The sequence below is a fragment of the Lytechinus pictus genome, chromosome 18 (genome assembly GCF_037042905.1).
Source record: "Lytechinus pictus isolate F3 Inbred chromosome 18, Lp3.0, whole genome shotgun sequence".
Taxonomy (NCBI): domain Eukaryota; kingdom Metazoa; phylum Echinodermata; class Echinoidea; order Temnopleuroida; family Toxopneustidae; genus Lytechinus; species Lytechinus pictus.
The window spans coordinates 15,858,737-15,875,642 of NC_087262.1; the positions used below are offsets into that span (position 1 = coordinate 15,858,737).

General features: G+C 35.5%; 1 protein-coding gene across 1 annotated transcript; it reads right to left on the minus strand.

The window, feature by feature from the left end:
* Nucleotides 1-10,135: 10,135 nt before the first annotated feature.
* Nucleotides 10,136-14,656, minus strand: LOC129281846 (uncharacterized). Its single transcript, XM_064113355.1, has one exon. The coding sequence runs from the start codon at nt 14,616-14,618 to the stop codon at nt 13,866-13,868; it is 753 nt and encodes a 250-aa protein (XP_063969425.1). The 5' UTR covers nt 14,619-14,656; the 3' UTR covers nt 10,136-13,865.
* Nucleotides 14,657-16,906: the final 2,250 nt, after the last annotated feature.

The following is a 16,906-nucleotide window of genomic DNA, read 5'->3' on the forward strand; positions in this document are numbered from 1 at the left end:
CTCCTCCCTTTTCTTCTTTTTCTTATTTCTTCTTCTTCTTTCTGTCTTTCTTCTCCTTCTCCTTCTTCTTCTCCTTCTTCTCCTTCTTCTTCTTCTTCCACCTCTTCTTCACCAAGGATTTCAAAATTGCTGTTGCTAAAATCATCTCATAGCAAAAGCAATCTTATCGCCGCAAAATAACCACATTAAGCCTAATGGAAAGTGGATGAAAAACAAAAACCTTTTTAAAATAACATTCTTGTAATGTAATTTTCCATTATGCATGCAATGATGAATGTGGTATGTATATTGACGGATTTTTAACCATGCATGATTGAAAGTACGTAAGCAGTTATTTTCTCTTAACATACCCATCTCTACATCCGATAAGCTATTTTCTCTTAATATCGATTTCTTTCACTCAATTATTTTTGGTCTGCTTAGATTTAGCATTTTATTCTTGTTCATATTTGGTAAATTGGTCGAAGCTCACTTCGCGTAATACAATCTCAGAATATGATTATGAAATACAAAATTAAGCTATAGAGTTGACTGGGCAGTCAATAAGAATCATGTTTAATCCTCAGAGCTTTCTCGCCTTCGATTTGTCTGTAACCGTAATCTTTAAGATCTTTTTAAGCTTTTCAAGTTATCACAAGTCACCTTTGAATTCAAATTACATATCCAATCTACGAATTAGTTGGTCCAACGAATATGTATTGTGTGTACCGAAATAGCTAAACCAATAAAAAAACTCATGTATACCGATTTTTTAATATCATGTATAAATAGTAACAACTTGAGTTTAAACTAGGTGTGTAATCAAGGGAGATAAATAAACTTGAATTTTTGAGAAAAAAAAATTTACAAGGAAATTCAACGGACAGAACAAAATTGGAGGAAGAGCATATTTGTCGCATGATTTGAACTTGCTATATAATGGAGGGGGGGGGGCGTTGGCAAAACTTTGTGCCCGCGGGTTTGGTAAATTGGTCGAGGCTCACTTCACGCAATATATTCTCAGAATAAAATTATGATTATCAAATATAAAATTAAGCTATAGAGTTGGGCAGTCAATAAGAATCATGTTTAATGTTTATGGCGTATTTTGCTTCATATCCAAAAAGGACGGGGAAGACCCAGATCACATCTTATGAAAATATAAATCAAGACAAAACTACAAGATGCAAGTCAAGATAGTCATGATAACACTCTCATTAACCTAGAACTAACCCCATGTTGATATTTGAGCGTTGCAATCTTCAGAGCAGTTTATTATCCGACAGTGATGCTGGTCAAGATCTTCCAAGAAATGTATTCCCAAGCAACGCAACATCCGCATCGTCACCGTTTATCTCCTATTAGAATGTTGAATGGAACAGATGTAAACCACTGGCTTACACGACCAAGAAAAAAAGAAAAATAAAAAAGGAAAGAGAGAAGAGTGAAATCAATTTCTGAATATTATGTAAAAATGTATCACAAAGTTTTATTTTTGTAGTAGAAAATGTCGAAATTTTTCGCTCGCTTTACTTGCAAATTTTTTGTGGTAAATTTTGTCCGCTATGCCTTATTTGCCGCAGTCAAAATTTTGGCTCATTACACCACTGATATAAATAAATATTTATGAATTACGGGTGTATATCCTATTACAGGCATCTGCCTACTGGGATTTACGCCCTCTTACTGGTTCACATAATTTGTAAATATTGCATTCGTAATATCTTTGTACTACATAACTGATTTCTATAACTTTGCATGAAAAAAGTCAATTGGAAGAAAATGAATGTTGATTGAATCGAATTGGAAATCCTATTATAGTCACCGGATGTTAATATGACAATTACTACGATCCCAGATCAAACCACAGTTACATTTTCTCTGGAAGTGTTTCTCTATTTAGAAAGGCAAGGTTCTTGCAATTGTCAGACTCTGTCAATAGATATTTAATGGTCAAGATAGGGGCTTTTAAACCACCCTCCCCTGTTCATTATTCAACTAATTCTGGAAGTCACTGTGTTGATTTGATCCACAGAGATTTTATTCAGCGTGAATGACAGTCAAATTATTCCATGAACCAGTGAACTGTGACCGTTGCTGTTTCTATCCAAAGACTAATGGTAAACAAGGAACGATTTTGACAGAGGGGGCTGAACAAAAAAAACCCTCACTTATGTGATCGTGATATTAACTAAACAAGAAGAGATTGAAGCACTATACAATGGTATGTGTCTATACCATTACATCGGGTTAACTCGTTGAGAAAGGGGACTCTTAATCTGTTAATCCCCGAAAGGTCGGGTCCACTTTACCCGACCATTCGAAAATTTTTGCTATAATTTTCGCAAAACATCGGGTAAACTGAACCGACGGGACCATTCGGGAATTAAGGGTGCCCTTTCTCGAATGGTCGGGTAAACTGGACCCGACCTCATATTTCGGGAAATTAGTGGCCCTTTTTGTTTTCGAATAGTCGGGTTTCGCGATTGCCCGACCGGACGCGACAACCCGATGTAATGGCACAAGCCACTAAATCACGGGGTCATAATTTTACTACTTCGTAAGTGGAAAAAATGAATGAAATATTCATCCCCCCCTTCCTCAATAAAAAACACTAATCACAGTTGACCACTTCAATCTTCAGAAACTCCCTGAGAGGTTCTCTTCAAAATCAACCATAAAGATAATAATACAAATAGTAATATAGGTATATTTACCTAGGGTATCCACTTCAGTTCTGAAAACTGTTCTCCCAGCGGGCCCTGTTATTATTAACTATGAAAATATCAGACGACGGTCAATCTTTTCTGATTTCTGATTTTCCTATACAAATCAAGCTTTCCATATATGGGAGGGGTTCTCTTGACCAGTGGCGGATCCAGGGGTGGAGGGCACAGCCGGCCCGTGCCCCCTTCGAGAGCCATAATCAAAATTTGCAATGTAAATATACCATTTTTACCCAAGCGTGCCCCCCCCCCCCTTGAAAGTGAGGACATATTTTTTTTTTTTTTTGCTTTTCAAATTTACCGCGGACGAAATGACCTTAAATTTTCGGTGAAAACATCTTTTGGAAAACCCAGGATCCGCCCCTGCTCTTGTCCACAGCTATAGAAATCACTTGATGCTAGGCTGCTGACCATTATCCTCATACGTTCTTCAACACATTTGAAGTATCACCCGACTGACAAATTATTCCTGGAATTGTTATTTTCTTCACGGTTTGTCTCAAAAGAATATGAGATGGAATAAATATGAAAATACTCCTCCTGACTGCTTCCCCATGTATTCTTCAACTACTAGTAAGTATCATCAATGACGGTTAAATTATTCCTGGAATTGTCATTTTTTCAACGGTTTGTTTCATAAGAACATGAAGAATATGAGATGGAATGGATATGATAAAAGTACTCATCCTGATAGCTTTCCCAGGGGTTCTTAAACTATGCTAGTATCATCAATGACGGTCATATTAACTATTCCTGGAATTGTTCTCTTCTTCGCAGTTTGCTTCATTGTGGGATTGCATGGATGGAAGTATTCCTCCCGACTCCACATCTGAGGCCCGTTGCATAAAACGTTTGCCATAAAAAAACTCTGGCAAATAAACAAAAACTCTGGCAAACCAAATTATGCAATTGAAAATTACACATTAAATTAAATTGATGGCAAAAGTTTTATACAACGGGCCCCTGATGTCAGGCGGGTGGTTCTCACATTCCCCTTGTTATCCTCTTTGTTATCTCCCTAAGATCGGGGAGGGTAGCACATCTCATTGATAAGAGGGCTCTTAAAGTAAATAAAATTCTTCTGAATTTTCTGACAAAAAACACCCCTATGTGCGGCCCTCACCTTGGAATTCCCTCCCCAAGAGATCCGTAATAGCAAGTGTGTCAAAACATTCAAGATTAAGCTAAAACTTACACCTCCTTTTATCAATGATTTCTGTGTTCCTGTGATGTTGTGTTTACTTCCTTCCTTCACTCCTGTGCGCCTTGAGCATTTCTAACGAGATGGGCATGGCGCCAAATAAATTGCATTTGTTATTATTATTATTACATGTTAATATGTTCTTGCACGAAAAGGAAAACAAATGAATGAATACAATCAAATGAAACAGTCACTTCGGGAAGGGAAGACATTTAAAAAAATACTGAGGCAGAATTGTATTTTGTTTACTATACAGGGAGCGGTGGCGCTCCTCCCCTGGATCTGCGTCTGCATATGGAGACGTTGCAAATCAAATACAAATTATGTTTAATCGAAGGACTTGTACTGTGATTTGGGGGCTTACCCTGGAATTGGTTTTGAACGCTTTAAAGGTTCTTGCACCCCCCCCCTAGTCATTCTCTTCTATCCGTTTTGTTGATCAGTCCTGGCAATTATCGGCCCTAGCGTGTCAAGAAGTATCAGGTGGCGGTGAAATCATATGAGGCGCCGAATGTACCAATATTATATAGAACAATTATTTGTTATATAATCATTATTTATTAAATAATAACTATTATTTATATATAATTCACATTTTATTTGTAAATAACTACTATTATATAAAATATCATTTCTAATTATTTATATATAATTCCAAGTAATACTTCATTATTTGTAAATAATAATAGTTCGACATTCCATTATTTATAAATAATGATTATTTGTTTTTCATTATTTATAAATAATGATTATTTGTTTTTCATTATTTATCAATAATGATTATTTGTTTTTCATTATTTATAAATAATGATTATTTGTTTTTCATTATTTATAAATAATGATTATTTGTTTTTCATTATTTATAAATAATTTGTTGAGTTTTCCATTATTTATAAATAATGATTATTTGTTAAATAATGAAAACGTCTACTTCATTATTTATAAATAATTTTTTCGAGTGCACCATTATTCTCATTATTTATAAATAATCATTATTTAATGTTCGAGTTTTCCATTATTTATAAATAAAGATTATTTGTTAAATAATGAAATATCTACTTCATTATTTATAAATAATAATTTTGTTTCAATATCCCATTATTTATAAATAATCATTATTTATAAACAATTTTTACAGTTTGCCATTATATACAAATAATCATTATTTATATACAAATAACCATTATTTATTAAATAATGCCATTATTTATTAAATAATGCCATTATTTATTAAATAATGGAAAACTCGCTATAACATGCAAATGTGGGACCGCCCATGATATGAATATTCATGATGCGATTTCCTTTTTCGTGATTTTTCTTCACAAATTTTTGTCCATTTCCTCTTCATAATGACATTTCTTGAAGCAATTTTCTAGGGATATGGTCTGATTGTAATATTCTTCATTTTCTATATAACTTCGTCTTCGTAGAAATATCAAAAAGTGTAATTTTATACGATTTTTCCTACAGTTCACAATCCCCATAGGCGCGCGTGTATCGTAGGGACAACCGGTGAATCGATCGAAATACTACGTTGGTTGGTCCCCGGAAGTGGCGGGCAGAATTTAGCCCGAATCCTCGATGGAAGTCGATCAAGTGCATATGAGCTGAGAGAGTGAAATATCAGTGTACTTGTACAGGCCCTTCTACTTTTTATAAATATTTCTTGTTGCTTTTTTTGTTAAGTTAATTTTTCCTGGTGTAGAGATGAGTTTCAGTTCTAATAATGCACTTCAAATACATTTTGGAATGTCTCAGTGTTTGAGGCGTTTGGGGCGATTTCATGCACCCTGGCCCCAAAATGCTCGCAACGACAATACGGGGGCATGATGACCCCTAAATTTTTAAAAACTTATTTTTCTATTGAAAATTATCACAAAATTCACCAAAAGTGTGCACGAAAGCCTTCGTATTTCACTTTTAAAACTCCAAAAAGTGCCCAAATGACAAGCTTGGTCGCTTCGCTGTGTCGCTTTCAACTTGAGAACGTTTACGCGTCTGCTTCCCCCCCCCCCCCTCCTCCGAAAGAAATTCTGTATACGGCCATGCTCTAAAGAGCCTGGCACATTGATTTATGTATACTTCATTTTCATTAATTTTATCTCATTATCATCATGGCCTTACGCAGAATTTTTTCCGGGAGGGGGGGGTGGGGGGAGCAGGACACGCGTAAACTTTCTCATAAAAATCTTGAAAAAGCGAAGCGACCAAGCTTGTCATTTGAGCTTGGTCGCGTCGCTGTCTCGCTTTCAAGATTTTTTTGAGAAACTTTACGCGCGTCCTAGCTGCTCCCCCCCCCCCCCGGTAAAAATTCTGTGTAAGGCCATGATGATAATGTGATAAAAATAATGAAAATAAAAAGTACATATAAATCAATGTGCCATATGCTCTTTTGAGCATGGCCGTTCACAGAATTTCTTTCGGGGGGTGGGGGCAGACGCGCGTAAACGTTCTCAAGTTGAAAGCGAGACAGCGAAGCGACCAAGCTTGTCATTTGGGCTTGGTCCCGTGGCTGTCTCGCTTTCAAGATTTTTTTGAGAAAGTTTACGTGCGTCATGCTCCGGCCCCCGGCCCCCCTGGAAAAAATTCTGCGTAAGGCCATGTTGATAATGAGATAAAAATAATGAAAATGAAAGTATACATAAATCAATGTGCCAGGCTCTTTAGAGCATGGCCGTATACAGAATTTCTTTCGGAGGAGGGGGGTAGGAAGCATGCAGACGCGTAAACGTTCTCAAGTTGAAAGCGACACAGCGAAGCGACCAAGCTTGTCATTTGGGCACTTTTTGGAGTTTTAAAAGTGAAATACGAAGGCTTTCGTGCACACTTTTGGTGAATTTTGTGATAATTTTCAATAGAAAAATAAGTTTTTAAAAATTTAGGGGTCATCATGCCCCCGTATTGTCGTTGCGAGCATTTTGGGGCCAGGGTGCATGAAATCGCCCCAAACGCCTCAAACAGACATTCCAAAATGTATTTGAAGTGCATTATTAGAACTGAAACTTATCTCTACACCAGGAAAAATTAACTTAACAAAAAAAGCAACAAGAAATATTTATAAAAAGTAGAAGGGCCTGTACAAGTACACTGATATTTCACTCTCTCAGCTCATATGCACTTGATCGACTTCCATCGAGGATTCGGGCTAAATTCTGCCCGCCACTTCCGGGGACCAACCAACGTAGTATTTCGATCGATTCACCGGTTGTCCCTACGATACACGCGCGCCTATGGGGATTGTGAACTGTAGGAAAAATCGTATAAAATTACACTTTTTGATATTTCTACGAAGACGAAGTTATATAGAAAATGAAGAATATTACAATCAGACCATATCCCTAGAAAATTGCTTCAAGAAATGTCATTATGAAGAGGAAATGGACAAAAATTTGTGAAGAAAAATCACGAAAAAGGATATCGCATCATGAATATTCATATCATGGGCGGTCCCACATTTGCATGTTATAGCGAGTTTTCCATTATTTAATAAATAATGGCATTATTTAATAAATAATGGTTATTTGTATATAAATAATGATTATTTATAAATAATGGGATATTGAAACAAAATTATTATTTATAAATAATGAAGTAGATATTTCATTATTTAACAAATAATCTTTATTTATAAATAATGGAAAACTCGAACATTAAATAATGATTATTTATAAATAATGAGAATAATGGTGCACTCGAAAAAATTATTTATAAATAATGAAGAAGACGTTTTCATTATTTAACAAATAATCATTATTTATAAATAATGGAAAACTCAACAAATTATTTATAAATAATGAAAAACAAATAATCATTATTTATAAATAATGAAAAACAAATAATCATTATTTATAAATAATGAAAAACAAATAATCATTATTTATAAATAATGAAAAACAAATAATCATTATTTATAAATAATGAAAAACAAATAATCATTATTTATAAATAATGGAATGTCGAACTATTATTATTTACAAATAATGAAGTATTACTTGGAATTACATATAAATAATTAGAAATGATATTTTATATAATAGTAGTTATTTACAAATAAAATGTGAATTATATATAAATAATAGTTATTATTTAATAAATAATGATTATATAACAAATAATTGTTCTATATAATATTGGTACATTCGGCGCCTCATAAAATCATTCCTAGAAGTTTTAGAGCGGCTATTTAGCTCTTTGTTTCATGTCCTGCTTGTTGGTCGTGATACAGATACATCTTTCAAAAGGTAAATGGCCTTATCCTTATTGGACATGAACACCCCAACAAAAAATGATTTAAATATAAAGAGAAAAGTCGAACAAGCATATATAACACTGAAAATCTATGTAAAATAAGATAGTTATGACATTTGATATTTTCGCTTAATTTAAAAAAAAACAGTTAAATGCATATCCTGGTTAGTATGCAAATGAGGGGACCGATGACATCACCCACTCACTATTTCTGTTGTATTATGAAATATGAAAGATTTCAATTATCTCCTCATTGTCATGTGAAACAAGGTTTTATTCCTCCCTGAACAAGTGCAATTACCATTGCTTTTAAATTTTGTAGTTTAGTAAAGAGGGAACTTATCATGAAATCTGAAAAATTGAAATACTGTATAAAATTAATCCATAATAAAATATAAAAACAAAAGAAATAGTGAATAACATCATTGACTCTTTAATTTGTATATCACTGAGTTGTGCACATGTAACGTTTTGTGTAAAATAAGCGAAACTGCAAAAATTGAATAAATTTCTTATTTTACATCCGATTTTGATAATTTTTTCAGCGTTTTGCTTCTGATTTTCTTTATTGATTTATATAATTTTTTTTTCTGGGGCGGAATCGACCTTTGATTGTAGATAGGAACCGTCTTTGAAACTAAATTATGACAATTGTCGTTTTTTTTTACTGACGAAGGGCAAATAAATATACTAGTAAATGACCGAAATGTCACCAAAACGGGTCGGCTACCATTCTATTTGGAACAATCTTCTGTATTCTATAATAGATGAAATATCGCGCCATTTCGTCAAAATAAAGCTTTAGTCGTATAAGAAAAAATGGCACGTCTGAATAATATAATATCTAACAAATGCATGATTTGAAACATATCAATGCAATTTGAATTATTCTGACTTATAAAACAACGCCCACACCCAACACATAACTTGCTCACGGTCAAGCCTTTTGTTTTAAGGACAGTGATCTTCAGCCTATTCAATTATGTCTTTTTCCGCTCGTTTTCTTGGATTTCCGGCGTCAAAATGGCACCCACGTGACTTCATGAGGTCACATTCGAATTCCTGCGAACGTGACTCTGCGATAAATTTCTTGCGTTACAAAACCAGAGAATCTGAAAGAGCACAAGTTTATAAAAAAAACGTACATCGGGTTTTCGAAAGGAAAAGGTAAAGTATTGCATTTTGTTTGTTCCTTTCGTATATCGAGGCCGGGGCATTTGAAATATAATTCAAAGATATACAATCGATTAGTTTTATAGACAGAATCACGCCGCCTGAGTATTAGGAGGAAGATAGTTAAAGTGTGCACTAACCGAAACGGAGAAGATGTTCTTCTCCACAATGAAAGCACGTTTTAATTAAGCTTGCAGTATCAGGTCGATTTATATCACGACTTATGAGGGAAAGCTTTCACCATGTAAATTTAGAGTAGAAAATCGAAACGCCTTCAAATTAAACTGACTTTAAAAATTTGAATTTAAATGCAAAACAAAATTATTATGTGAAACTCATATATCGTATATTGGAATTCTACGTCAGAAAAAAAGCAGGATGCAAAACAAATAGAAATATAAGAGACAATATTATAAACAAATATTAGGCTGATATCGTTTTATAATAATCATGTTGATGTTGATAATTACGATAATATTAATAAAAAATAATAGCGGTGAGAAGAATACGAAGCACCAGAAGATGAAAATCAGACAAAACGAGGGGATGAAATAGAAGTGGGATGTTGGGGGAAAAATGTTAAAAACGTCATAAATTATAATATCTCTCTCTCCTACTCTCTTCTATTAATATTTTTCTCACGTACTACATGTAACTCCCCCCCCCCCCCCTCTCTCTCTCTCTCTCTGTCTATCTCTCTTTTTTACTTTCACACGAATACACAGATAACCCTCTCTGTATCTGTATCTCTCTCTCTCTCTCTCAGTTTAAGAGAAAATAATTATAACTTCCCACACAAGTAAAATCCAAATGTTTCATCATTTTTCTTTTATTTATTTGATTGGTTTCCCATTTATGACATGTGAATGTTTCACAATAAACAATACATTTTCAATAGTTTACTATGTCATTTACCCATTATATTGTCGCATGGAGTGCCATGCAAGACACCACTGGTGTCAGAGTTTCGTCGTTTAACATGAACAACTTACTTTGTATTTCATTTCACCATTACTTTCCTCGTGTGTGTTTTTATCCAGTTATTTCCTAAAAACAACCCCTAATTTATCATTGGAATGGTTCAGTTATTGAATATCATATGTTGATTGATTACGACATTGATTAAAACAAAGTTAGTTGACATGACTGTCGCAATAAGTCAGTACAATGTTTGCCTTAGAATAACTGTGCCTATATAAGGTACTGAAAAATACAAAAATACTTGTTTTTGTTAAGATGAGTGTGCAACAGAGCCATGGGAACGACTTCTAAAACGGACGTGCTGGGGGTTTTGTCCGGGGGGGGGGCGGGGTTGTCGACCGAAAAAAAAAATTGACAAGCATAAAAAATAACCATTATTGCTCCCAAACTTCAAATTTCCAGGGGGTGGTGCCTTTGGTAAATAACATACACAACACCTCCAACGCCCCTGCTTCCCAGAACAATGCTGTGAAAGTATTTTGAGGTTTGAAAGGCAAAGGTGCAACACTAAAAGCGGCTAAGCATGTTAAGAGTGACGTATAATTACTTTAACGCCAATTGAAAATGGGGGGAATGCGTGAAACGTGCGACATGATGGATAACAACTGAAAACATTGGAAAAACTTTACCCTCGGGCAATCCTAGTCAATAATGTGCATACTCGATCTTTGTCTTAAGCACGCCGCACAGTACATACTACACGCCGCACAAACACCGCACTAAGCCCGCCGCAGACTACGCGCGATTTTTTTTTTTTTACAAAGCGCATCTTGCATTAAATATGAAAGTTTCAAGAAATAAAAAGATTTTATATGAAATTTTGAATTCGGCACAATGCTAAGATTACAAAATCAGACTTCTTTTTACTGCAATCCTTGTGGTCGGAGTGAAGTCCAAATCGGCTTCAAATCGCAGCCGATAATAACGTCATTACGATTCGAATTAGCTTTTATTCCTACAGGGAGGCTCAAAATTGACTGGAATTTCGATTTCAGTATTCTTATCAATGTTCGGAACTTTTATCGTAAGATTTTATCGGTTGGAATGTTCATATACCAAATGTTCTTATAATAATTGCTTTGAAAATCGGATCATATTGGATAGTGTATGCGCCGGGGTCAAAGTAGATTGAAAACTACTACTCCGCCACCAATGCCGTATCACCCAACCTTTATGACTTAGAAAGTTATCTTGCGGGTACGTCAATATAGTCATTAATCAATATTTCGGGAAAAAAGAAGTGTCAAATACACTGCATGTATATTGTATTAAAATCTAAATAAATATGGAGTAAAAATTAATAGTGATATAAACACATAAGAATGTATAAGTGTATGTTATAAAAACGAATTTAACTCAATACGCAGATTTATGTACAAAACCACAAATTTTGTCGGTATGCATATTATTATCAATTGAGCTTGTATGATATTGCACAACTCTACCAATCCACATTGTAAACATAGGTTGAGTAAGATTTCATCGAATTTTTGTATTTTTGTTGCTTTCTTTTTATTAAAAAAATATGCAAATTTGCTTGGTAGAGTACAGTATTAAACGTTTCATGGTAAATTGTCACACAATACTCTGTAGAGTTGACAAAATCAAAGTTATTCTACTGTAAGAAATAGCCTCTTTTATCCCAAAATTGATTATACATGCCGTTTTTACAGTGCAGCAGAATAAAATACACATAAGACAACAGCATCCTTTAGGCTACTTTCTGACGTATATATTTCATTACTCAAACAATAAATTGTTAATTACAGTTAAACGATTGCATTTCAAATAATTATGTTTCGAGGCTCAACGTAAAAAATATACTTTTAAGAATTATGTTCAATCTTGCAAAACTACATATATATTTTGTTTTAAAATAGCTCTCTTTGAAATGATAAAATACCTGTTGCACCTAATGAATTATACAGATCAAAAACATATTTATTGGACACGTCGATTTTTAAAACGTTTTATTGGTTTTTATAGATTCCCCAAATCGATTAAAATCAGGTAGTCGATTTAAGCAAGTACTTCGTATCGTATATTAATCTGAAGCATATAACAAGGTGATGCATGATGGATACAGCAACATAGAAAACGCATTGTCAAATGTTCTTTACGACAAAGAACAACCAAGAAAATTGGTGATTCAGAACAACAGTTTCGTCCTGGACTCTGAATAGACGCTCATGTTCCGGTTCACCAATTTTCGACAAAGACCTCCCAGCTGTTCATTATCATTTGGCGGGCATTTTCAATACATTTACTGTGTTCTTGAATCTGTCGTGCGCCGAGGTGCAAAAACTCCCTAATACTGATCACAAGTCTTGGCTAATATTTCCAGCACCCCCCTTCCGCCCAACCAATACGTCACCCCCACCCCCCCCCCCCCCCCACACACACACAAACACACACATTAAATCATAATTATTATACGCGTATTCGTTGGATTATTACAAATCAAAATTCACGATATCAGTGGCGTATTTTTTCAAAACCATGAGAACCTCAGACGAAAAGAAAATAATGTTGAAGCATGGTAGGCGGTAAAGAAGCTCTACTGCTACGTTATTTGCATATTTGTTGGATTATCACAAATCAAAATCCACGATATCAGTGAGGTAGCACTCCAAAACCATGTAAACCTCAGACAAAGAAAAATGTTGGAGTCTGGTAGGCGGTTAAGAAGCTTTATTGTTACGTATTGTGCTTCATTGTCTTGACAACCTGAGGAGCGTTTCATCAATATTTCATCCGACAAGTTGCCAGATCTGACATCTATCCATGATTCTGATTGGCTAAGAGGCACTGTTCCTATGGTAATTGTCGGATAAACTGGAATTTGTCAGATAAAACGTCTGACAAGTCCTTTCATGAAACGCCCCCCCCCCCTCCCCAGAACTGCTGAAAGCTCTTTATGTCGCAGTCACATCTACAAAACCAACTCAACACCGACCAAATATGCGTTAGTTTGAATAGCATATTATTGGTCGAGTTGGTGTCTGTTACATTGGTGTGGCTGAGATATAAGCGTTAATGTGGGGCCCCGCGGTGTATAATATATATATATAGTTCTTTCCATACGTCACCATAGAAACATACAACCAAACTGAAATTAACGATTAAAAATAGATTTTCCTTGTCTATCAGAGTTGTTCAATAAACGTGTATTTGTCATGGAATTTCAGTTGAAAATAAAACTTGAAATAATTATAAAATCTTACTATATCCTGGTAAAAATGGGATATAGCGAGGTTGACGAGGTGCATTGGTTGGCTGGTGCCTGGTCGAGGATAGAACTTAAAGCACTAGGTCCGGCACTTTCCAACAGGCTTGTGCATGATGATCTTTGGCATAACAGCCACCATTATTCTTCTGAGTTTATCCAAGCATAATCCTAGCAACTGGAGCGAATAGCGAGTAATCTTTACGATTCTAGACAAGCGACTTGTTCTTCAGTTTGCCATGATTATCTAGAAGATTATCAAAAGATCAAAGACAAAAGTGTTAATTGGCCAAGATGGCTGATAATTTTCTGGTTTAACCTGACATCGCTATACCAATTGAATATCATTAAGGTGTTGTCTCTGATCCGGTACATGCTGTTCGACATCGGTGGAATGCACACCCGAGTCCGTATGCCCCTCCTCGGAGGATTTCGGCAATATTTCGGCGGGACTCGTGGTCCCTTCGGAGTTCGACTGTGAATCGTCTTTCACTTTCGTATTCTGTGTTGTTCTCCGCTTCCGATGTCGTGTCCGTCGAACATTCTTCACCATGAGGCTTGAGTCCGCTAGAGGGAGCCCCTGACCGTATGCATCGATGTCGCTCATTCGTTGCAACACCGAGTTCGGGTCGATCTTTCGTTTTCGGCCGTCGTTCACGTTCGGACTCGTCTTGCAAGATGAATACCCGGGGGAGCTACTCCTATCACTCAATATCCTCCTATCGATTGACGGCGACGGAGTAAGGTTCATATTATTGTCTGACAACATGTCGTTTTTGTAGGCATTATCCGCAGTTAGATCAGATCCCTTATTAACTGGGAACGAGATCGATCGCTTAATGTCGACCACCGAAGACTCCCGAATTTTAATCAACTCGTTCCTTAAATCTTCGTTTTGTTTCTTCAGCCTGTCATTTTCCTTGATCAAATCGTCTGGATTCAGCTCTTCCAGATCGGATAGTCGGTTCTTTAACCGTGTGTTTTCTGTCTTAAGTTCGTTGATGGTGACCTTTGCCTCCGAGCCGTTGACTCCTTCCGGTTGAATTTCCACACTACGTACTCGAGTGGGTCGACTTCCCATGTTGGCCGACTGGTTTGTCTACGTTGGGACGAGTCAAATCTGCATGAGACATGATATGAAAAATGGTCATAAATTATTACAAATAGAACACCTCGACGGAATAACTTAGAAAAATGTATATAAAATATGATAATAATGAAAACAGAGCCGGAAGATGAAAACAAGAACTAATTCACTCTTTTTTACACCAACTCTCATGAGAATCACAATTTCTTACTCCTTATTTCATAACAGACACACTTAGGCTGCAATCTTAGAAAAACGTGTCTCCAGACAAAAACACCTCGTCATGAACATTATAGTGTCCATGGCAACCTGGCGAAACGATCCAAACAAACTGAACAGACCTTGTACTCCAGTCCAACACGAGCAATTAAGAGGCGTTATTGCGCTAGATGAATGGTGCTGATGGGAAAAGCTTATCCCTTCTTGTTCCGGGAACTCTGAAATTGATTTTCATCTCACCGCAGGGACTATGGATGGTGATTCGATATTGAATTTATTTCACGATGAATTGGAATGCTTTAAGCAACTGGCATTGGGCAAGAACATTGGAAATATGAGCGATGAAAGCTAAAGACGTAGGCCCGTATTCTGAAGTCAGGTTTAACTTAGACCATGGTCTAACTCTTTGCTAAAATTATGGGAAGCCAAAGGTGTCAAAATTTTTATTAAGTTGTATGTTTCTTATGTTTACTGTGCTGTTTCCTGATTCATCGATGGTGAAGACAATCATCTATTTATACTTCCTGGACAATCATGAATGACTTGAGAGCCAAATTAGCTGAAATATACTATCTCTACCAATAGTGATTTATGTAATAATTGGCTATCCATACTTAAACCACAACTTTAAACCTGAGTTTAAGTTAAACCCGACTTCAGAATACAGGCCATAGACTTTAATTTTCTTGCTTTTCCCATTAAACAACGAGGATTGAGAGTATTTGGTATCGCTCATTACATTGATTAAAATGAAAATTAAAGAGGTCTTTCCAGGATAGCCATGAACGATTGATAAATCTTAATAAAGTATAATCCCGAGTAAAATTAGATCTTTCACGGGTAACCACGTAACATACATAGAAAAACGCTGTTTAAAAATTGTAGACAACGCTCTTTACTATATGAAACTTACCATCGTTATTTAACATTTTAAACAACTATGTTGAAATTGAATTTAAACAGTGTTTTAACCATGTTTACTGCGTATAGTAATTATTGTGGGCCATGCTGAAAATGAGTCAATTTGACTCGAAAGGAGTTGACTCCTAGACGAAGCTATTTCTGAGTTTGACGTCAAGATTGACTCCAAAGAACAACGACTGCATCGTCCGTGTGGACTACTGAATGTCTTTATAGGCCAAAATGGGGCTTCGAATCCCAATCATATGGATTTAGGGTCAGGATGGAGATCCTCTGGACCTAACCACTTGAGCTTTTTTATCGACTTAGTCAGAGTCGCATACATTAAAAGATTTAATTAAAAGTTCTAATAAAAAAAAGCATATTGTGTAGACAATGAAAAGCGTGGTACGTCATCAAACTATATGGAATTGCTGTTAAAATAATTAGGTAATTCTTCTGTTGCCATGCTAATTGAAGACCACAGCCTAGAACTAACGATGTATTCTCAAAATAATATATTGATACCTCATTACCCGTTTTCGGTCTTGCAAGTCTCAATCATTTCATATTTAGAATGCATTGAATGGCAAGCGGTTGACACGATAATTGAAAAGTACACCAAACAATAATTATTGCCGTGGTACGTCGCTCACGTTTTACCGCACGCTTCGTGAGATAGATGTTGTATAATATTGGTATAATTATCAGTTGCCATGGACACTGTTGTGATGATCGAGGGAAGTGAAACGGAGAATGGGGGTAAGATTGAAGGATATGATTTTCTCTTTTGTTATGTTTTCTTTTGATCTTAGAAGTTAATGTAAATCCCTCATTTTGCAGCTAACATTACTTTTTATTGTTTGAATGGAAATGAAATACAGAATTGAATTGAATTGAATTGAATGCGCGGTACGTCATCAAACTATATGGAATTGCTGTTAAGATAATTAGGTAATTCTTCTGTTGATTGTTCATTCCCAATAGAATGTGATGTGTGCTTCGAAGCCTTTAACAGGTGCAAAACAAAACGATAAACCAGAAATATAGCCAGTGTAAAAATAAAGTGATGTAAATAGGCCTATACATGGTACAGAGTGGAATGGAGGTATAGTGATAGTAACCGATGGTATCGAATGGTGAGATGAATAAGCCAGATCACG

What these genes read in the sequence shown, in the direction of transcription:
- LOC129281846 (XM_064113355.1), bottom strand. Translation starts at nt 14,618, where the DNA reads ATGGGAAGTCGACCCACTCGAGTACGTAGTGTGGAAATTCAACCGGAA.